Source organism: Taeniopygia guttata, chromosome 9, assembly GCF_048771995.1.
Source record: "Taeniopygia guttata chromosome 9, bTaeGut7.mat, whole genome shotgun sequence".
Classification (NCBI taxonomy): Eukaryota; Metazoa; Chordata; class Aves; order Passeriformes; family Estrildidae; genus Taeniopygia; species Taeniopygia guttata.
Window position 1 is genome coordinate 13,961,924 of NC_133034.1, and position 22,480 is coordinate 13,984,403.

At 37.5% G+C, this 22,480-nt stretch overlaps 1 protein-coding gene across 11 annotated transcripts in view; it reads left to right on the forward strand.

The window, feature by feature from the left end:
• ACAP2 (ArfGAP with coiled-coil, ankyrin repeat and PH domains 2) overlaps positions 1–22,480 on the forward strand; it is a 59,845-nt gene that overhangs the window by 12,323 nt on the left and 25,042 nt on the right. For 6 of the 11 annotated variants that reach the window (XR_012057379.1, XR_012057380.1, XM_072933411.1 and 3 more), the window contains exons 2-9: positions 4,805–4,862; positions 7,293–7,412; positions 8,046–8,099; positions 11,040–11,098; positions 11,583–11,766; positions 13,980–14,024; positions 15,100–15,195; positions 19,333–19,407. Coding sequence is in view for 8 of the 11 variants with exons in the window: in XM_072933411.1 (XP_072789512.1) it covers positions 4,805–4,862; positions 7,293–7,412; positions 8,046–8,099; positions 11,040–11,098; positions 11,583–11,766; positions 13,980–14,024; positions 15,100–15,195; positions 19,333–19,407 (691 nt within the window). In the remaining 3 variants the exon portion in view is untranslated. Of the gene's footprint in view, positions 1–4,804; positions 4,863–7,292; positions 7,413–8,045; positions 8,100–11,039; positions 11,099–11,582; positions 11,767–13,979; positions 14,025–15,099; positions 15,196–19,332; positions 19,408–20,766; positions 20,779–22,480 lie in introns of all 11 variants that reach the window. The other 5 variants (XR_012057378.1, XM_072933410.1, XM_072933415.1 and 2 more) reach the window with 1 other exon arrangement.

The window sequence follows — 22,480 nt, forward strand, 5'->3', positions numbered from 1 at the left end:
ATTGTTCCATGTATGCTTTTTTTGTCCCTTTAATACGTCGTGTTTCTTTTTTAGTCTCTGGTTTCTGATGCCGTAACACATGCACCAACTGTATTCCTTCTTGGCAAACCGGTTAATGTGCCCCCAGACACCTTTGTATATGTCACTATATATGAAGGAAATTAAATGAAGTAGGCAGTGATTGGAGGGACCTCTGAGAAGCTGAAGGGTAGGTCTGCCACCCAGCAGGACCTCAGCAAGATAGGGGAAAGCACAGGTAGAAAGCTCCTTAAGTTTATCCCAGACAAATGTGAAGACTTCCTCTCAAAAGTAACAGCCCTGCGCGGCTGTGCTGGTGGAAGGGACCTTGGCAACCTGGTGACCAGCAAATGGCCCTTGGTGAGCAGTCCAAAGTGGCAGAGTCCAGTGGCATTAGTCACAGTGGTGTGTGTGTTCCCCTGGCCTGAGGCTGCCCACAGCAGTCTGTCTGTGGCTGTTTCTGAACTCGTCTGTGAGCAGTTGCTTTGCATCTGAAGGGTGACCCCAAGGTGCAACTGCTCTGGGAGGAAAGGGAGGCGGGGGCAGAGGAAGAGACAAACCAGACTAAGCAGGTGAGCAAGTGTAGTATCTTCTGCATTTTAATTTGCCTTTGCATCACACTACAGGCATAGTCTATCCTCTGATTAATGCCTACTGTCCTTTTTGCTATCTGTCACCTGACAGGCTCTGACATAGAGAAGGAGACATTAATGTAAATCATCAGGTTCATATTCTTATCTTGCAATTACATATCTCATTTCCAGGTTTTCACACTCAGTACCTTTTCTTTTTCAAGCTGTCTTGAAGATGTAGTGGATGTTGGCTGGAAGGATGTCATCTCTAGTGAAGTCTAAGTTGTGCATTAAGGAGCTGTTCTGCATAGAATATGTGCAAGTAAGAGAGCTGTGTCTTTCTAAGATTTGAGGACAAGACTTTAGAACTAATGCCATTGAAACTGCAGTGGTATTTCCATGTCATGAGTCCAAATACATGAATGCATTCAAAAGCCTCAGAATGAATAGCAATTGATTTTGTGACTTGTTCCTGTTCTTCTGAAAGTAAATTCAATAAATGAATCAAAACTTTTCTCAATTAAAAGAAAAAAATAAACACATAAGCACACACTATTGGAAAATATTTTATTGTTGGGCTTTTATTATTCTGAAAATTTTTAATAGTGGTCTATTCTTTCTAGAATTAATAATTATTAGTTAGTTGCACATAGCACCTTTGACTTCTCCAGTTTGTTGTTTTTCAGCATCTGATTTAGAATGACTACTGATTCCAGTCTCCTCATTTTCAGGAACACAGTCTGAAAATGCAGGATAGAATATGATGAATGAATGAGCAAAAGACTAAAGGCAGGGTGTGGCTTCAATGACAGATTTTATTTGAAGAGGAGCTAAATTTAAAAGCAATGGTGATCACCACTCTTCTGTGAGAGTAAGCAGGCCCTGCAGACCCCTGTCAATGGCCATGGTGTGTGTGGTGTTCTGGTCTGCAGTGTGTAGTGGATTACTCCAGCATAAATTGTTTCCTTAGCTTGTGTCTGCAGCTTCTGGTCTAAGAGTGATCCATTCTTTGAATTTTCAGAGGAGAGTTTATCCATCTTCAGTCTGTTTGGTTCCTGGGATTCTCGTTGTACCTTAACCTGGAAGAAAGGCTTTCACTAGTTGCTTAAAGGGAGTGCTGTGATGGATGTCAGAGTTCAGCTGTCCTTCACATATGCTGGGCTGGGTAACTGATGACATTATCCTCATTCAAAAAGGCTGCAAAGTCAGCTCTTGAGTTTTCTTCCATTATCTCCTGTATTCCTCCTGCACTGCAGCTGTGCAGGAAGCTGTATCTAGCAAACTGAACTGTGTTTTAGGGGGGTGGTGGAGGATAGGAGTCACAGCAAAGAAACACATTCCTGAGAGTCCTCATTACAGAGCATGAAGAGTATGGGACACTGCTCATTTGTAAAAGTTGTCCTCCACCCTTAAGCAGCTGTTCTGGTTTTGTGCGTTGCCATGCAGGATTTGAACGTCTTGGGAAGCCACAGATGTTTGACTCATACACTGGACCTGATTTGATCCTTATTCCTATTGCTGGAGCCTTCTGGCTGAGATCACTGTGATTCAAACCTTGCTCCCAGCTCCCACTTCACTAGGGAGCAACAGTTTTGTTACATGTCAGGTCTGGTACTTGATCCTCAGCTGTTTCACCACCACTTCCTGTGTTTATAGCTGGACAGTGGGGCTTGGCTGGACATGACATTTACTCAGAATTAGGACAGTTTTCTGTGAACTTTGTGCCTGACACAGATGTTTTAGAGAGAAATGCACGTTTGCATTCTGTGGCCTCAAAAAGTATTAAATTAAGAAAAACAAGGGTAGCATTAACATTGCACGGCTCAGATCAGCTGTTTTTCATGTATATCTGTATTTCAAGCCCAGGATGAAGACATGGAGACAATTTTTGTGACTAGGGGGTACATAATTGGATGTATATACTATATTCTGATAGTCTGAGGACATCCTCTCCATGTTTTGGTGATTGCAATCCAGTTTTGGACTAATATCTGTAAATATGTTTGCATGATAATAACTTCTAAGATTTTATGTGGTGGAAACAATAAAGTAATCATTTCTGTGCAAAGAAACAAAGAATTAAAGTGGAGTTTGCCTGGAACCCTACAGCTGTTCAATCCATATCCAGATGTAGGGCCCAGATATGCCATCCCTCTATCATATGGTAGTGGTGGGAAATAGGCCAGAGAATCAGCCTGGTGCCTCAGGGGCCTGTGGCATTTCAGAGAGCTGCAATAAATTGGGTGGTGGTGGGATGTATCTTTCCTTTCTCTTATGATACCCTTATCTGCTTTGCTTTATACTTCTTTTTACTTGATCTACCCTTCATTGTTTCAGTTTTTTAATGTTCTGCTGGTATTTCTTCCATTTGAGCTTATTCCGTCTCAAAATTTGCCTCTTGGAATAGAGGTTTAATTACTGAACAGATGTGTTGTCTTTATTCTGCCTGCTCCAACTGCCTTTATCTCTGTTCATTTTGAATCTTAGACTTTTAGCTCATTAAGTCCTGTGGAGCTAGAACTCTTCAGGAGTTAAAGACACAAAAAAATAATACTCTTATCAGATCTTGCTGCAGTTCTGTAAACAAGCTACTTAATCGTGCTTTTATGTTAATGCCAAAAAAACAAATAAAAATTTGTTGCACTGTGGTTATAAACAAACTAATGCAAATTGCAGTCTAAATATTGAGATGCTTTTCCTTCCTTTGGGTTTTGTTGTTTTTTAATTCTCTTTAATGCTTTCCGAAACAAGATTAACTAGAGACTTAAGTGGAAATGAATCAATTATGAAAGAAAATAAAGAAACTAAATGAGAAATTGATGTTGCCTGAAATCCTCTGAAGCTAGCGAAGAGGGAAAAGCCAAAATATAGCTGCAGAGATTGCTTGGATATAAAACCTAGGACATAACTGTGGGAATGCATTGAGGTACAAGAGCTGGAATGCAACTATGTGTAGTGCAATCTGCAAAAACCGGGAATGTTATGTTCAGTGTTCAAGATCTGCAAGCAATTGGCAGCGTTTTTCAGAACTGTTCTTATAAAAAAACTGCTTTTCCTGAACTTGGGGCCTGATCCAGTCTTTTTTTTTTTTTTTTTTTTTTTTTTTTGTGTTCTTGGCTTGTACTCATGTGAACTAGAATGGAATTAGCAAGAGACAGTAAAGCTGTGGTTGTGTGTAGTCTCTCCTCAGTGGTATAAAGCTGGCTTAAGAAATTCCTGCTCCAAATCATTCTTCCCTGCCTATATAATTTTTTCCAGGAAGAGCTGGGTTTTTCTGTAGGACTGAGATATGAAATGTCCGATCCAATTTTCCAAAAAACATTTCAGAAAACTTCCTATTACTTTTTTTTCCCCAAGGCAGGCTAGTACTGGTAAACAGTGTGGCTCCATGAACAGTTATGCTGGAATGACTGAAAGAATGGGCACCCTGTGATGGCACCAGGGGCTCTCCTTGCCAGAAATGAGTCCATTTGGCTCTCAAGGCAACAGCCTGATGAAGCAGCAATGTTCATGGACTCAGAACAAAGAGTCATCCATCCTCAGTCTCCTGTTTTTTCAGGTAGCAATAATGAAGGAGGGGTACAAAGAAACATGAGCTTAGAAGCAAAAAAAAAAAAAAAAAAAAAGTTGTGCTTTAGCAATGCTCCATGAAAGCAGCTTTTACTGGCAAGTTAAATTTGACTGGCCTGGAAAATTTGACCAGAGGTAAATGATCTAATCAAGTGTGCCATCCAAACTCCCTGCAGGTTAATTGACCCATGGAAAGTGTTGTTTTTTCTAATCTCATTGCAAGGTTATTTATGAAATAGCTGCCCTATTTTGCAGGTTTGAGCCAGGAGGTCACCAAAAGAGTTAAGAAAATTCCCTCCAACTTTCAGTTTCTTTCCTTTGTTGTTAGCTTCAAACATATAGACGATTGTCTATACAAGAACAGAAGAAATCTATTTTGGTGTGACAGATATTAGGATTAATAAAATTTGATCTCAAATCTTTATCAATAGACGACATTTTAGCAGTGATGTAGTTTTTCTTCTTTATACCATAAAATTTCCTGCAATTCTTGTGGTTCCCTAAAATCTATGCTGTTTTATAGGTGCAATGTAAGTAATGTCATGGCAATAAATGAGTTAATGGAATGTGTGTCTGCCCTTTCTTCCCAGATTCAGAGTATTTTTGTTTAAAATTTTAAAGGAAAACCTCTTTTATGCATGCAGGGCTGCTTTAGAAGAGGTAGAAGGAGATGTGACGGAGCTGGAACTGAAACTTGACAAGGTAAGTTTTTAATTCAACAATGTTTGTTCTCAGAAACATCAGACAGTGTGTTTCGGTTTTGTTTTAAAGTTCGCAGCTGGGAAGTGTCAGTGGCCGCCCAAGCCCCTGCTCCGCAGAGGGAAGGATCCAGATGGAGCTCCCAGCTGGCCTCGGAGGCCGGGCTGGAGCAAAGCAGCCCCGGGCAGCTGAACTCAGCTGAACCCGCTCCTTCCCCGGGCTGAGGCTTCCTTGTGCAATTCCCTCCTGGCTGGTCCTGCTGCGCCCTGGGACTCAGCCCGGGGAGCTGCGGCCAACTCCTTCAGCTTTCACAGAAGAGCAAAGCCGGCCCTTGGTCATACTGCCCGAGAGCCTGTGGCCACAACGGCTCTCTTGCTGCGGGGACATCTGGATACTCTGGTTTAGAGGTTTAAAATCCGTGCTGCTCGGTAATCTGAGGCACAGCAGCCAGGTATATGTGTATATATATATATATCCTTCACTGTTGTGTGCAGGACTTGACTGTAAAATTTATCCTGCGTTTTGCCATGCTTTGTGCATGTATACAAAAAATGATACTTAGCATCTTTTCAACTCCTTAATATTTGTTCATTGGTTTCCTCACCTTTGGAAACTTTTGTTATTTCTTTGCTATTATTTTGAGAGTGGCTTATTTTTGGTTTTCATCTGTATAAAGTCTTGTTTCCTTTGCATTTGTCTAAATGCTTTAAATTATTTTTATCTGTGTTTTCACATGGCAGGCAGATGGCATTTGTTTACCTCCTTAACTGCTTTTTGAATACAACCTTTTTTCCTACAGCTGTGAGTTGACTGCAGAGAGCTGGAGACAAATAATGATGGTGTCAAGCTTGAAGACTTTTTCTTTACTACTTGTAATAGTATTTCTAGTTTTTAGTAGCTAATAATCTAACAATTTGCTCTTGCAAAATAAATTCAAAATTATTCAAAATAATTTTGATTTGGTGTGAATCTTCGTGAAACTTTTGGGTGTAACACACATTTTTACTGTAGGAATGTTGACTCTGTTTTGGTAGATCAAACAGCGTAAGTATTTAAATTATCTGAAAAATCAAACTTGAAAGTTTGGCTTTTCCAACAGTCTGAAAGGATTGTTTTTGGGGAAAAGAATTCTCGTATTCCTTAAATGGCATTATTCAGGGCCCTGTAGTACAATACTAAAGTTGAAAGCCAAGCTTCTTGGGTGAGCTGAAGCAAGTATGGCCTGAGGGTAATAATTTGTCTAGGCTTGGTTGGTAACTTTTTCTGATCAGTTGTTCATACTAAACTTGGTTTTATGGTCTCACAGTTTTGACTTTGGGCTACACTGTCTGCAGTTTTGTGCTCTCTGGAAGAAAGCAAGCCTGGTTCGGGCTTGTGAACTATAAGCAAAGGTGAAGGGAAAAGGTTAATATTAATGGTGCTTTTTTTTTTCTGTCCATTGTTCAAGGAACTTGGACATTCATGATATGGAAGATCATGTTTAGCTTTCCATTTTTCCTAAGGATCTGAGTTAACATAAAAATTACTGGATAACTAAGGAAGGATGCTTGGATGGTTTCTTTGCCGCAACATAGGATCAAATGCTTCTGTGTTGCTTTTCATGAAAATTTATTACCATCCTTGAAAAATCATTCAGAGATGAAGGTTCAATCTTCTGGTTTTATTCTCAGCTTGGCTTAAGGTGGGGGAACTCAATCCTAATGTGCCCCATCTCAAGAGAGCATCATGGCAATTGCAGTAACCACTGTCTCTTACGTTAATGGCCCAGTGCATAAAGGTTTAAGAAGTGGGAAAACATCCATCACAAGATACTGAGGACCCTCCTATCAGACTGCAGTACCATGAGGCCTGAAGCAGTGAGTGGTAGGGATGGAAAGCCATCAGAGATTAGTCTGTATGTGAGTGGAAGCATGATGGATTTCACCTCCTGAGATGTAACCATGGCTCTTCAGCTGTGCTTTGTGCAGAGTCTTTTGCTTTCCTGTGCCTGTATTCCGTGTCTCAGTATGAAACAGCTGGGGTGGGTTTCATTTTTGTTTGTTTAGTGGTGGTTTTCCTCAGAAACAGCAATAACTTCATCATTTGCTTGGGTTCTAACCAGTTATGTTTTAGTTGCTGTACTTTTTGCCCGTGTAAAACTCTCTCTTGAAATATGTGCAACATGCCAGTTAACAATAAATCAAATAAAAACTAATTTTAAAAGTTTATAGAGTGGTAGCTTTCCCAATAGCATATCTATTGACCTAGAGTAGTATTTTTATAGCTGTTACTATACAGTAGAAAGCTTTACATAGAATCTGAGGGTGAGAACGTTACTTTTGAAATTTTTATTTTGTAGCCTTAACTAAGCTCAGTGTTTTCATGTTTATATGATGGTGTAAAAACCAAATCAAAATAAGCCTTCTGCTTTCTCTCTTTTTATACTCATTTCAGCTGGTGAAGCTTTGCATTGCAATGATTGATACTGGGAAAGCATTTTGTACAGCCAACAAGCAGTTCATGAATGGAATTCGAGACCTTGCACAATATTCCTGTAAAGATCCATTGGTTGAGGTAAGGTCTTTGAGGTGGAAGTGGAGGGAGGGAAACAGAACTTAAAAAAGGTACAACATAAGAGTTGGCAAGATAAATAGTTGAAGTTTATAGTATTATTTTCTGCTTTTTCTTTACTATCTTAGAGTGGAGGATTTTCCAGCTGTGGTGCACTGCAGGCGTCTGTGCTGTTTAGTTTCAGCAGTGACATGGGTCTGCCAAATTTCAGAAAATGTGTTAGATTATTATGTATACTGGTGATTGCAACATGCTAACCTGTTTTTTTTGAGTAAGAGTATTAAATGTGAAAAATATTAATTACTGTAATATTAAATATTGTAAATTAATGTTTTAGATTATGTGAGCTTCCCATATCTTTAGTCAATTTGAATTTTTCCTGCTTTTCTTCAGTTTGGTACTTTATATACAGGTAGGTAGAAGTAATATTTTTTTAATATATTTATTTGCTATTACAGTTGTGTTCTCTTTCTAGCTTAGTGGTTTTAGTCCCATAATAGTGCTATAAGGAAAAGCACTAATTCAGTAATTAATTTTCAGATTCTTTACTGAAAAGCTATAAACCTCTGAACTGTTTCTTTTGTGCTGTGTTTTTAGTAGGGCTTAACTTTAAACCACTTTATTTTCTCTCTGTAGACCAATTTGATGAAGTTCTCTGACACCTTACAGGAAATGATCAATTATCATAATGTGAGTATTTCTAGCTGTAACATGGCACTGATAGCTCACCTCCAGTTATTTTTGATAATAGATTTCTTGTTGATAGTGTTTGCAAAATAATGGTTTAAATGGTGTTAAATAACTCTTGTTTTATACTTATAAATATTTTATTAATGTTTTGTTTACAAAGTATTTATAAATATCCACTTTACTGCCTATTTCCATCTTGGCTTATTTTTCATTTGGAATTTGTAAGCTTTGGTGCTCTAAGCCAGTAAATACTGGATAGTTTCTTCTTTTTGTTAGACTGATGGTGACAGTTACAGACTATGAGCTCATACCTTTGCTGGTCTGAAATAATGATTATCTTTTCCATAGTTGCTACTTTTTTCCCCTATTCTTTATAATACACAAAATGAAGCACCTATGATTTGCATATAGTTTTCTTTTTGGAAGGGTAGCAGATTTAGGTAAGTATGGAGAAAATGCTAGGATTTAAGACTAATTGTAATTTTTAGCATGTCAGAGTTAATCAGAAATTTCAGCTTTCTCTGGTTTGAAAACTAATTTGTTATCTTTTCCTTTAAAGACATTGGTCTTTTATTCAGAAGTTTGTTGTTCTGTTTTGTCCCTCTTTCATTGGCCCAACTGCTCTTTGTTAATTTCCCAGGAAATTGCTGGAAACAAAGTGAAGTGTCTCCAAAGTGCTGAAAATACGCAGGACACTTAAAATATGGGGTTTTCATACCACTGGGAGTTTAAAAATTGACAAGAGAGAGAAGGGAATGGAAGCTTGCTAGCTTTAACTTAGCTTTCTAAAAGTGTCTGATTAGGTGTTTTTGTTTTTTTTTTTTTTTAATGCATGCTTTTAAAATGGAAGGGAAGCAAAACAAAGCAGATTAATAGCATTGTGTTTGATTTTCTTTCCATTATACCAAGGGTACATATTTGCAGCTAATCTAATGAAAACTGTAAAAAAGGGAATAAATGAACAGTGGTTCTTGGGTTGTAGAGAGAAGGGAGTGCCAAGGTTCAAAGCAGCAGTACTGGAGCAATTATTACTTTCATGTTAATAATTTCTGCAGGTGAACCCAGGCTGTCCCTCTTCATCACACAGCTTGCTGCTGGAATCCCTCTTAACCATGTATTTTATCTATGGCTTGCTCTTTTGGATGCCTCTGACATAGGTTCTGTATTATTGCTGCTGTTATTCTACATGACAGTGGCTTGCACTGCTTTGGTAAAATTTGGCATAGCACAACTCTTCCTTTTGGGCAGTTTGAAGGCAGAAAGCAAAGAACAAACCATATTAAAGAAGATTTATTTTCAAATCTAAGTAGGACCAATCTGACTTCTACCCTGCTTTTTTTTCCACCCTCCATGCCCTAGCTGTGCTCAGGCATAGTGAGGACAAAGTGGCTTTTACCAAAGGCACAAACATCAGGAATGAGGCACAATTGCTTTGCCAGACCTGTTGTGGTCCTGCACTGCTTTCTGAGAATCTGCTTAGTTCAACAGGGCTTTGTGGCTCAGAGTGACAGGTCTGTTGTTCACCAAAGTGACAGAGCCATCAGGAGGGAGAAGCTAGAGGAAGAGAGAGGAAAGCAAGGATGGAAGGGGTAGGAGATGGATGCTCTCACTGAATTCTGGATGACTGGCAGTTTTTTCATATGAGGTTTTGCTACAAATAAGGCCAGGGACCAGGCTAATGCAGCATCTTCACTGATTCAGCAGTGGGGGAGTAGCTGTGACAGCTTATGGTAAATAGCAGTTTTCTTAGACTTGGAGTGTATGAAAGGTAGTATGTTGACAAGGCTGTAAATCTAATCAGATCATGGTCTGGGCACTTCTTTCTGTTCTTGCAGGGGAAATGATGTCCATGTATTTTTCTGCCCAGCACATTTTTTCTCTTCATTACTGTAAGCAGAATGCAAGGCTCATATTTCTGGGAGTCCTCTAAACATTTGAGTTCCCATCTGGTTTTATCTTTTGGTATTGATCTTGATTGGTGCACTCCCCAGGCACTGGCAAGCTTAAATGTCAGCAGTGGGAGTAGTCCCAGCCTGACTTCCAGTTTGTCAAGAAGTTCTTTATACTAGTTGTCTGCTTTTCTGGTTTCCCAAAGTGGGAATACAAACAGGTTCTTCCATGTGTTACTAGTAGATAGAATTGTGGTTGGAAGGGGCCTCAGGAGGTGTGGATGGTTTGACTGCCTGCCTAAATCAGGGTAAGATATGAGGCTGAAGTAGGTTGCTTTGGTCTTCAAGCATGGAGACTGAATGCAAGGCATAGTACCACTGCTAATGAGTGGCTTAAACACAGTAATGGCTCCCGAAAAGAGAGATGAGATGGTAAAGGTTTTGCTGTCAGTACTTGGCATTGCATAACTTCCCATTTCCAAATCTTAATAAAGAATCTAAGATTCAGAAGATTTAAGGAAAACATTTTTTGACCTTAAACTTGGAGGTTTTGGCTTTCTTTTTCAAGAAAATTATTTAATATTTTAAGATTTTTACCTTTTATGTGAGATTCTGTTCAACTGGACCAACTTTATTTTTGTGATGCTGCCTTGTGTATTTCTGTTATGCAGAATTGGAGGTGTATAGGGGTTGAAAATTGAGGCAACATTTTTTGTCTGCACAATAAGAAGTGACAAAAGGATTTGTCCAGTAGCCATTGGCCTGTTCCACTCCATCCTAAAACTCAGAGGGCAGATGTGAAGCTGGAGGAATGTGTGTTTTCATTTTCCAGTTAGAATTTTTTGGGTCATAAGAGAGCATACAAATTGTCTCACATCCAGGTGTGCTTTGGCCTTAAAAAATTAACAAATATCTTTACAATTGAAATGAGTATACACTGTAGTATAATAATAATTCTCATGTAATTCTGCATAACTGCATTTGTATTTCTAAAATCATAAGGTATGAATACCTCTAAGTTACTGACCTACATAATCATGCTTTCTTTCAGATTCTATTTGACCAAATCCAAAGATCAATTAAAACACAGCTTCAGACCTTTGTTAAAGAGTAAGTCAATTTGCACTTGTAATGGTAAAATTATATATAAAATGGAATTTTAAAAATCTGATTTGAGTGGGTATGTGGAACATCCTTCTTTAAATAGTCACCCATAAATTGAGAAGTGTGTATTAAAGCTTTGTCAAAAATCACCCCAAATCACTGAGGCTTTAGATCCAGCTGCAGAAATGTTGCAATAGGATGAATTAGTGATCTAATTACAGATTGTAATTGTCTAAGCTTGGGGGACAAAGCTTTTCTCCAGTAGGCATTAGATGTGTTCAGTTACTTTTCAATTTTGTCCTTTGTTTGGAAAAGAAAGACAAGAAGCTTCTGTCATAATTTGTGGATTTCCATTTAAACCCAAGCATGTATTGAAGAATACAAAATTTGAAAAAGACACCAGTTATAGCAGTCACAAGCTTGGTCTGTCTGGTGTAGCTTTAATCTCTTTTTGATGCTTTGGAATTAATTTGTCATCCATATTTCCTAGAGATATTAGGAAATTTAAAGATGCAAAGAAACAGTTTGAAAAAGTGAGTGAAGAAAAGGAGAATGCTCTGGTGAAAAATGCCCAAGTTCAAAGAAATAAGCAACATGAGGTAGAGGAAGCCACCAATATTTTGACTGCAACACGGAAGTGTTTTCGACACATAGCTCTGGATTATGTTCTTCAGGTAAGGACAGCAATAAAAGTTACTTTTCAAAACCATTTGTTACATATGGTTAGAGACATGTCCTTTACAATGTTAGAAGTTGTTTTTGTAAGCTTCTTGGAAGCTGTGGAGATTCAGGGAAAAAGGAAGAACTTTATTTCCAAATAATTAATTTTTTAATAAAATCTGAGGAAAATTAATTGATGCACTCCTATTGCTTTAATGCTGTGATATTCAGTGCCCTTGCTGCAATGATACAGTTTAATTTTCAAGTTGAACATGAATTTTGAAAAAAAAAACCCAGCATTTGCCTGATACCTAAATGTTTAATGAGTTAGATATGCTGCAATATTTTAATATATTTAAAGTAAAAACTGTAAGCTAGCCCAGGAAATAGAAATTATCTGAATAATTCTCATACAGGATGTTTGGTATTTCTGCAATCTTAGCTGTATGTTTTGGGTTGTATTCATCTTGTCTAGATGCTTCAGAGTTTGGCGTTGTACTCTAAGGGGAGTGAAGAACTTAACTATACTTTACCTTTTTAGTGAAGATCTCCCATAGGATGTTGAAAGGTTTTCTTTGTCATGCTGCTTTGTATTCTGCAATACAGTAATAAATTTTCTTTTTATACTTAAAATTCATCTGCTTCATACTTAAAACGACAGAAAATAAGATTATTGCAACTCAGATGGTGTGAGAGGTTGGGGGCTCCCAAATGAGTCTGAAATTCTCCTATAATCAAAAACAGAACAGCTCTTTACAATTAAGCTGGTTTTATATTACACATTATCATCTTTATTGTGACAGTCCAGTCAGTTATTTAAAGGTTAATTAACTTCTCTATAAATTGCATTATGAGTTGTAAAATGAAGTGGAGCCTGTCAGCCTGGGCATGTTCACAGACATGGTGGTCAGTGGTCAACTCTGAACTCCAGCTTTTAAACACTAAGGTCATTTTGGTGTTTGAAAAGTTGTGTGAATTATTCCCCACAGGATTATTTGTACTAGCACTAAATGGTGGGGGCAGCTGGCAGTCACTACTGTAGTAGGCCAGGTCCTTGTGCGGGCTTTGAACTGCAGGTTCTTTGCCTCCTGGAATTTGTATGTTCAAAGTATGAGCAGTTCCTGGGACAAAGATGCATTTAGAGTAATTGGGAACAGTTTCAGTATCTCTCAACACGGACAAAAATCAATTCAGCTTTAGGAATTGTGTTTACTTGAGTGATTCTTTGGGGAAAATGGCTTCACAACAGTTGTTTCCTTGTAGCTAGATTTGCTGTAGACAGTAATTCAAAACCTTTGCTTTCCTTTTATTTTTATTTTTCTTTGCCTCACGGATTGAGGGTTTATTCTGTACAAGCAAATCTTAATTATTTATGCTGGAGAAAGTTTTCCAAAATAATGACCACTTAAGTGTAGAAATAGAATCTGGTTTTGATTATAGCTTCAGCAATTTTCTTTATTTTGCTGAAATTCTAAACTGACGCAGAGGTGTTAAATTACAAAATCATGCCTGTTTCTGCTAAGTGGGTCTTTTAAAGTAAAATCTGTAGTTCTGGATGGCAACCTTTTAAGATTAGATAAAGAAGATAGGGGAACTAGGTGAATGTGAAAAATCGGTCACTTTTTCTATATAATGTGGAATTCCTCAAGTTCTAGGGCAGCACCATTAATCAGTGACTTCAGCTAGCTTAAAAGCATAGGTATACACAGAAGGTTACTGGTTGAAACTATGATGTTCTTGCTTGCCTATTTATTATTAAGTATTTTTGGGATACATAAATACTGCGAGTCTGAGGGGAAAAGTAACCCTGTCCCCATCCTTCACTCTGCCCTGGCAGCGGTGCAACTTCTGCAAGGAGTTGGTGGGCTGGCTTAGCTCATCTGCTTGAAACATCTTGAATTCAATCTCTTGAAAATGAGAACAAATTTTCCTTGAAAGGTGTATTATATTACTTCTAGGAAGCAAGTGGTGTCCTGTATTTTTCCTAGTGATATAAGAAAATTGTGACTATCACCATGAAACTCAAGCTTTGCAAGTGTTCTCTGATCACATCACGTTGATGACATGACAGAACTAGAGTGCATCTTCTTTGAAAAGTATTTTGGGAAGTCTGATATTGAGCTGTCATCTTGCAATGTTTTAAGCTTGGATGTGATTATTTGGGGGAAAATGGAAAATAAAATTACTTTAGAATAAAAGGAATTGCTTATTTGTTCTTTTCTCTTAGATCAATGTTCTTCAATCAAAAAGGAGAGCAGAAATCTTAAAATCGGTAAGGTATACTTTATTTTCTGTATATTAAATATTTTAATCCATCCAAAATTAAAAATACGATCACAAAGCAGTATCTTAAAAATTTAGTCCTTTTATTGATCAAAATATTATCAGTACATTTGGCAGTTTAGTGACTGTCAGTTTGGCCTTTATTGTAGCTGAGCATACATGTTTAACTGGTTTTGACAATCTGGTTCAGACTCAAACACTTGTAGATTTTCACTACTCTAGATCCTTTGGTATGTGACCCATGGTTAAAATCAAACTTTGTTTGCTGTGAATTCTGCTGTTTAGGTCTGATTTATTACTTTGTAAACAGTAAGTGCTACTTATGATCTATTCTAAGATGAATTCTGTTCTTTCTAAGAAGGGGAAAATTTTAATATGAATAGTATGGTATCTGCTAAATTAATATAAAGCTGTACCATTAATATAAAGCTGAATGCCAATTTGCTTCACATTGTATTCCTTTTTCTACTTCACATCATCTCTGTTGAAAGTTTATTGAGATGGAGAGTGACAAATTAAACAGTGCTGTTCTTTCAAATGTCTGAAGTTGCTCTCCCATAATTTTCTTAATTCCTTAAAAAGCAAAAACTTTACTTGAGGTAGTTTATGACTGCCTGCTATTCTGCTCTGCACCTTCCCAACTTATTTTCTAATTTAAGGCTGGACAGTATTTTCAGCTATATTATAAAGCTTATGGGTTTGGATCATTAGTAAAATATTCTATAGCCCCTCTGTACCTTGCATGTCACAGTTAAAGAGAGATAAAAATTTCAGGTGACATGAATTAGAAGTAGTTTTCTGTCATTAAGTAGATTTCTTTTGTTTTGCTCAAGGAGTTAATGCTATCAACTGATTTCTGAGGTTTTTGGCTTGGTTCTGTTCTTGCTTTACTTTGCACATTTATTTTACAACATTGGAAGCTCTGTGAGGTATTAATGTAAAACTGTCAGGACAGGAGAGGAGAAAGTAAACCTGAAATTGTAGGTTATGTGAATTAAGCAACATATTTATGTGATATGTGATGCAATTTTTGAGAGAATAAATATTTACTTTGTTCCTTCTAGATGTTATCATTTATGTATGCACATCTGGCTTTTTTCCATCAAGGCTATGATCTGTTTAGTGAACTTGAGCCCTACATGAAAGAGCTTGGTGCACAGGTAACGAATTATTTTAAAAATGCATAACTATATGCTGAAATTGAAAAAATCTTGATATATGCTTGCATATCAGGTACTTCATAGATTTATTCAACAAAAAGGGAATTGTAATATGATACAGGCAAAACATTAAAAATATACTGTAATGAAAGGAATTAAAATAGTTACAAACTGAAAGTTGTCTATTTACTAAAATTAATACTACCTTTAGGATTTACATACTTTAGCATAGCCATGTACTGCTCTGTGATGCACATTGTGATATTCAGGATACTGGATTATTTGTTTGTATATGACCTATGTTTATAAATATACCTAATAATAAAAAGTAGATTAGGCTGGTTTTCCTTCTACTTGTATACTTTATTTACTTTATAAATTATGCAGTCTGCATAATTAAATTTTGATGTGTGTAAATATAGCTTTGATGTTAGCAACTTAGACCATAAAATGAAAGTATGATTTTAATAAGTAGTGAAAAATACAGTTCCTGCATGGAATCCTTCTTGCCCAGTTTTGTTTTTTAAGAGCAGACAATTGACACTTCTGGCTTCTCATGAGTGAGGAACTCATGAAAAGCTTAGATGGACCACTGCCAACTGCACACAGGAGAGAGACATTGAAAATGGTTATGCAAATAGATTGGAACATACAGTATTGAAATGAAGATCTGTCTGTGGTGCAGGAAGAAGACTCAGCAGTGTCTTGACTTGCTTTTCAGTGCAGGTTATATGAGCACTTTCTATCTGCCTCTACCTGAGGACTTGCAACAAATGCGCTGATACAAACCCCTCTATTGCCACTTCCCAAACAGATCCACAAAGGAGCCAACCAGATTTTTAAGGGTCTGTCCAGGTAAAAAAGCAAATAAATGACAGCAGACTTTAACATTTATATTGAATAGATGTGTCATTGAACGTCTAAGAGATTAAATTGTTCTGAGCTACGCAGTGGAGCAGACTGGGAGCTGTAGAAAATAACTCCAACAACCCAATGGCTGAATAGTTATTTTTCTGCTAGACTAGGCCCCAGTTGGGTCTTAATTATGTGTAGAGACATGTCAGGTCTTCATGTAATAGGGGCACCTGAACAGTTCAGGTGGATGTTACTCTTCCATAGTTGTGCCCTTTATTCTTCAGCACCCTTCCAGTTTGGGTTGCACATGTTGAACTGTAGTGTCTGGCTGTGTAACATATGTATTCTGTACTTCTGTGGAAGAGGGGATAGGGAAAGGAGACACAAACTGTGGAGTTGATAGTGGGTTATGCCATCAGCCAGGCTTCAGTGTTTCCATTTCATTGACGTGATTTGAGCAAGAAAACACAAGGTTATTTTTGAATGTCTGGTCATGCTTTTGCTTGATCTGGTAAAGAGCACTGTGTAGCATTCATTTTGGTGCTGGTATCATAGCAACTGAAGGAGTTAAATTTAGAAAATCCATAGCTAAGAATGTTTTAAATATATTGCATTTGGAGCAAGATGGACTGAAGACCCTAAAGTTGTACAACTTGCGGAATTGTTCTTTTGTAGGAGACCTGGGCATTTAAGTAACGGATATTTTTCATGACAGAAGCAGATTTGTAAATAACTGTTGAAAGTTTTAACAGTTGATGGTTTTGTAGCTAGTACTGTTTGAAGCTTCTGCCTTTAACAAAGTATGTTGTGACATAACGGGGATTTGCTGGATTTTTGTGAAAATGCTGTTAGATTCCTTCTGTTGGTGAGTCAGTTTTCATTCCTAGGTGAATTTTGTGTATGATCTTAATTACAAGGGGTAACAGCACCTGAAGTAATAAAATTTATATTAAATAGTGTAGTTATGATTTTGAATTATTTTTGTCTATATTTTCAGAATAACTGTTTTATTGTATTAAGCAATTTTGCTTTCTGGATACTTCAGGTCAGGGTAGGATCCCTTGGGATCCCTTGGGAATCTTTAATAGTGTGCAATCATAATATGAGCTTTTGCATGGAAACTGTGTTTTTTTGGTTCTTTTCATATGAAATGTGGTATTAGTTTAAAAAGAAGACATTTGAATTTTCATTGAGATGACTACTCAAAAAGCTAAATATTGTAGTCTGACTTCATTCTCCTCAGAATGCCAATTAGAGCATTATGTTTATAAAAATACATTTGCCAGTAAATGCAGTAGTTTGAAAAACCTAATTTTCTGAAAATTATTCAGTAATGCTATAATGACTGAGATTTTAATAATTTAGTTGTGATTTGCTACAGCTTTTGAGAGTTACATGCTCTTGGTCTCTTCTAAGACAATTGATGTGCTGCTCACCTGAGTGAAAAGGAAGAAACTCTGGTTTGAGCTTGAAAACAAGAATGGTACAATGCTGTCTTCATAGTAAAAAAAGTAACTGATGGAATTAGTTACTGTTAAGAATTTTGTTTTGGCTGTGGTAAATGTACCCTCAAACACCTGTATTCAAGGTAAATTAGAGGTAATTGCCCTACCCTGAGTGGCTGCTTTCTGTTTCATCGAATGGGGTAGAAGGAAGTATTTCTTGGGGGCCATATGCATTTTCCTGAATCTGAAGTTTTAGCAAGAAACTTCATTCCTATAAAATTTTGAAAGCACTTGACCCAGTTCTCATCTTTATCACAAGAGAACGGGTTTCTCAAGGGCTGTTGATGCAAAACAATCTTTGAACCAAGTCTGTTTTAGAGGCTCATGTTATTTTAAGTGCTGAAGCTACATAGATGTGGCATTCGGATACTTCAGCCTTCAATGTATTCCTGCTTACAAATACCTGTAAAGGTGTGCAAGTGCTGATACGGCCTTTTGAGCCAGAGGGGAAGACAGGGAGAGGAGTTTAGAAAAGTAAGAGTATGGAATTGGATCCAGATGTTTCAGCTTTCTGATGGCTCCATAATTGTTGGAGAATGTCTAGCACAAGGGTGTAAGGGCCTGTCCTTGTCCCTATTTTGTTATTTATATCATGTCAATCAGGGGAAGTTAAAGGCTGGGGAAACAGCCAGAGCTGGCAGGGACTGCCACTTGAGGTTCTGAGAGCGGATGGAGGGGATCTCCCTGTGGGTGGATCAGAGATGTGTTAGTCATTGTGCCCTGTGCCAGGTGAGGGACCCAGCTGGGAGCTGCTGCTGCTCCTGCTGTTGTGCTGTGGGCCCAGAGCAGAGGCAGCAGTGCCAGAGCCGAGAGCTGCGGGCTGAGCCCTGCGCTCAGCGCTGCGCCTGCACCGCTGGGCATGGCTGCACTCTGGCTGCCTAATGACAGCGCTAAGGAGATACCTACCAAACAACTGGTCTTTGGGGCAACATCTGCTTCTCCACTGCATTTCTTACTTAAACATGAAGGCCTGGATAAAGCAAGCAAGCAACAAAACCAAAAGAATCAAAACTATAAAACAAAAGCAACCAAAACAAGCAACTAACCACAGAAGAAAGCCATCAAACTTTCTCTTACAGGGTATCTTAAATTTTCTCTTTTTTTTTTTTTTGTGATTGTAAAAGGAATTTTTTTAGCTAGTGTCCTTTTGATCATCACAGACTTTATAAGGATACTAACTTAATATTTGCTGTGACAATCTCAGTTATTTTCAAAACCATATTTTTATTTCCAAAATTAATTTGATTGTCGCTACCTAAGATCTCAAGGAGCCTTGCTCAAGTACTGCTGGTCAGCTGATCAAAACTATTGACACGAAATCCTGGTTGAGACAGTTCTTTCACTTTGTGGGGGAAAAAATCCGTAGCATTTGCTCCTTCTAGTTTTTGCTGCTCCTGCCAGTGCTGCTGCATAGGCCAGCAAGAGCAGCTAAAGCATGAGTCATCCTCTTGGGAGACTGAGCACCAATGCGGTACAGAGTCGCATATGCTTGGCACCATGCTATTCTTTGAAACAGTTCTCCTAATGCTTACAAGAAATGTACACCTTTGTAGAGGTTAATTCAGGGTGGCAGAGCAGTGCTTTAAACGAGGCTTCAGTGGTTATTCAAGGTAAACAATTCGTGACAAAGAAGTAATTATACTATGCAAATGAAATAAGTCTTGCAATGTCTAGACATAATGTGTTCATTCTTTTTTTTTTTGTCATCATTGTGAAATCTACTGAGCCAAATTTCTTATGATAATTTAAAGATCCAATTTTTTGTTTCTCTTTACAGCTGGATCAGTTGGCTGTAGATGCTGCAAAGGAGAAGAGAGATATGGAGCAAAAGCACTCCACTATTCAACAAAAGGTACTTCACAGAATGTAAAAGGCAGGCTGCACGTGCTTTTTTTTTAATCTGTAGCATCTCTCCCCAGCATCTCTACATCAGAACTACGAGGGATGGTATTTTTAGTGCAGAGACAGACTGATATGTCATTAAGTGTAAGGTTGGATTGCAGATATTAATTTTGTGTTACTGAACAAAATATTATGCTTAGTTTTTACTGAAACATAAATAGAACAGGATTTATTTGAATGCTTGGGTTCTAGCATTTCAGTAGCACTCCTAATTCCTTTTACCTCTTGAATTGAATAAGCTGTACAGGTTTCTGTTTTCTATGCTGTGTGTTTGTAGAAGAGGTCTATGTGCTGCACAGCCCTAGAGCCATAAGTTTCACTTTGGACTCTGCCAAATCCAAGTGCAGCACTTGGAGCTTGTGTGGCAGCTGCTGTTCATAAGAAGAGCAAAAGTAAACTTTAGTAAAGAGTGTCTAATGTACTGGTTCACCTGTGCACAGATATGAAATTGAGAAAGTTTAATTAGTGTTTTGGGGAAGATTTGTGCAATAATTCTTTTTACTTCTTGAGAAAAGTTTAGGTAATTCATGTTGGGGGAATGACTTCTGTTGTTTGGATGTTTCAGAAGCTCTAGATCAGTATCGGTTTCGCAGATATAACGCTAGAAATTAAAAATATTTCTACTGAACTCTCTGGTAGTGACCTACAGGCACTTTTGAAAGGTATTAGATACCAGTTTAAAGGTAATGCTATATTTCTTACTCTCATTCAGATATGTTCTGGAAATGTTCAGGTGGCATAAATTTTTAAAAATCCCACCCAATATAAATGAAATCTGATAACTGAATAAATTAAGGAATGAAAACATGCTGAGATTATAAATTGGGTCACCTTAGTATGACCTAATATTAATACTAACGGGAAAATATAACATATTTGGTTGCTGAAAACATTTTTATCAGTGCATCTTGTCATCCCTTTAGTAGTTGGTGGGAAGCATTAGGATTGCTGTGAAATTGAGCAGATGTGATGATGAGGGTAGAGCTGACATGCTGTGCTTGGAGTCAGGAGAGAACTACAGGCAAGGAAGGGGAAGAAAGGGGAGAAATAGGAAAGGTGGAACTGGAGAATTAATGTGGAAGGTCAAATTTTAAGTTTTTTGGCCTCGAAAGCTCAGTTTCAGGAATGTACATTAGTTGAGAGGTTCTCTGTTAAGAGAGCAGTGGTGCTTGCTGAAGGATGTAAGTTATGAGCAATAACTTTATCTTTTAATTAGCCATAGAAATAATAACTAGTTACCATGAATTATGGTCACTGCTGTTGCCAATGGTGTTTACAGTCTTTGTTTTTTCTTCAAATGCTGCTTAAGGCTGCTTTACAGGTAAACTACTTCTACTAGTTTCAATTATTACTGAAACTTTTAAACTTCATGAAACTATAAGCCATATCTGTGTGTAATATAAATATTCTTGATTTCTAGTAGGAGTGACAAGCACAAAGCTGTTACTTTTATTGTTGGTTTGACAACAATAAAAGTAAACTTTGACAATTTAATGCTGTCTCTAAAATATAATCAGGGCAGTCAGAATGTACTGTATGTTGTCCTCCTAAGTTTTGTGTTTTGAGTTGTAAGTGTTGTCTCCTGCCCTTATCAGTGAAATCACTGTCGCATTTTGTGCTGATAATGTCTAGACTGTGCTCTATTGGAGAGTCCTCTTACAGCTTGTCCAATCGTGTTCTTAGTTTCTTATTCAAATCATGTTGTCTGTTTTTGTCTCCTCCTACTTGCTTTTCCCAATCTTCATGCCAAGTTAGCTTCCAGCTCATCAGGATTTCAGAACTGCCTTAGACTCTGGATCTTTTTATCACTTCTTGTCATCTGGTCACCCTGTCCCAGATGGCAACTTTATTCCCAATTCTCTTCTCATGTCTTGTCATGTTGCTTTCCGCTATGTTTCCAAATCTTCCAATGCCAAATCCTTCCATGTTTTTTAACATTTGAAACTTCTGAAGCTTATTGTGTTGAATATTCCATGAGGTATATATGTATTTAATATACTGAAGTTCTAATCTAATGCTTCAGAATGATGCCTTTCCTTCATTGTGTGGATAAAGAACAGTTCCTTTTCTGAAATGTATAGGTAAGTGCATACGTGCACACACCTACCCACCTACTACCTGTGTTTGCATATATGTGCATATGCATGCAGAATAATTGCACTAATTAAATAACCCATCTCACTTTTCTGTATAATCATTGTCCTACTTAATTAGGCTGTTGATGGAGAGGCTATTAAAAGTGTCATGGAAGGGCTTGGTCGCCAATACAGTGTGATTTCTTTTTTAGCAGAGCTGGTAATCTGATTTACTTTTTTTAATTGCTTATAAGTTTTGTGGTCTATTTACTCAGCAAATGTACAGGAAACATTTTTCTTAACTTTATTTTTTTCAGTGTAAGAAAATATTTTTCTGTATTAAACAGGAACAACACATGCTGTGAATTAATCTAGAAATTTCATGATCATTCTGGGAATTTTTTGTAATATATTTTTATAAGGAAAGATTAATATTAAAAGAGGGGCGTCACAACGTCAATACATTAGACATGACTCTTGTTTTCTGAGCAGTTTGCAGCTCACTGCTGTAGCAACATGTTTAAGAAATATTTTAAAAATCAGTTGCACCTGCAAACAGCTTAATGGCTTTTTGGTGTTGTGTCAGACCTAATATTTTGTTCTAAAATAAGGGAGATGATACAGGAAAAGTATTTGCATTGAAATTCAGATAGTTTTTGTTGTATTCAAATCCCTTTTCCATTAAAGTAAAAATCTGCTTCCAAAGGAGTGCTCAGGAAACAGCTGGAGTGAGAATGATTTGAAAATTTTTAACATCTTGAGTAAACAAGGTGATAGGAAACCAGCTGCTACCACAATCACAAAGCAGGCATAAACCAGAGCCTCTGTTGAGAAGTTGTACAGCCTACCTCCTGTCTCCAAAACCAAAGATGTGCTTGTATTTCAAGTGACTTGTTTGCTCAATGACAATCTCGCATTCTCTCCCTCTGTCTTGGACTGTAAATCTTG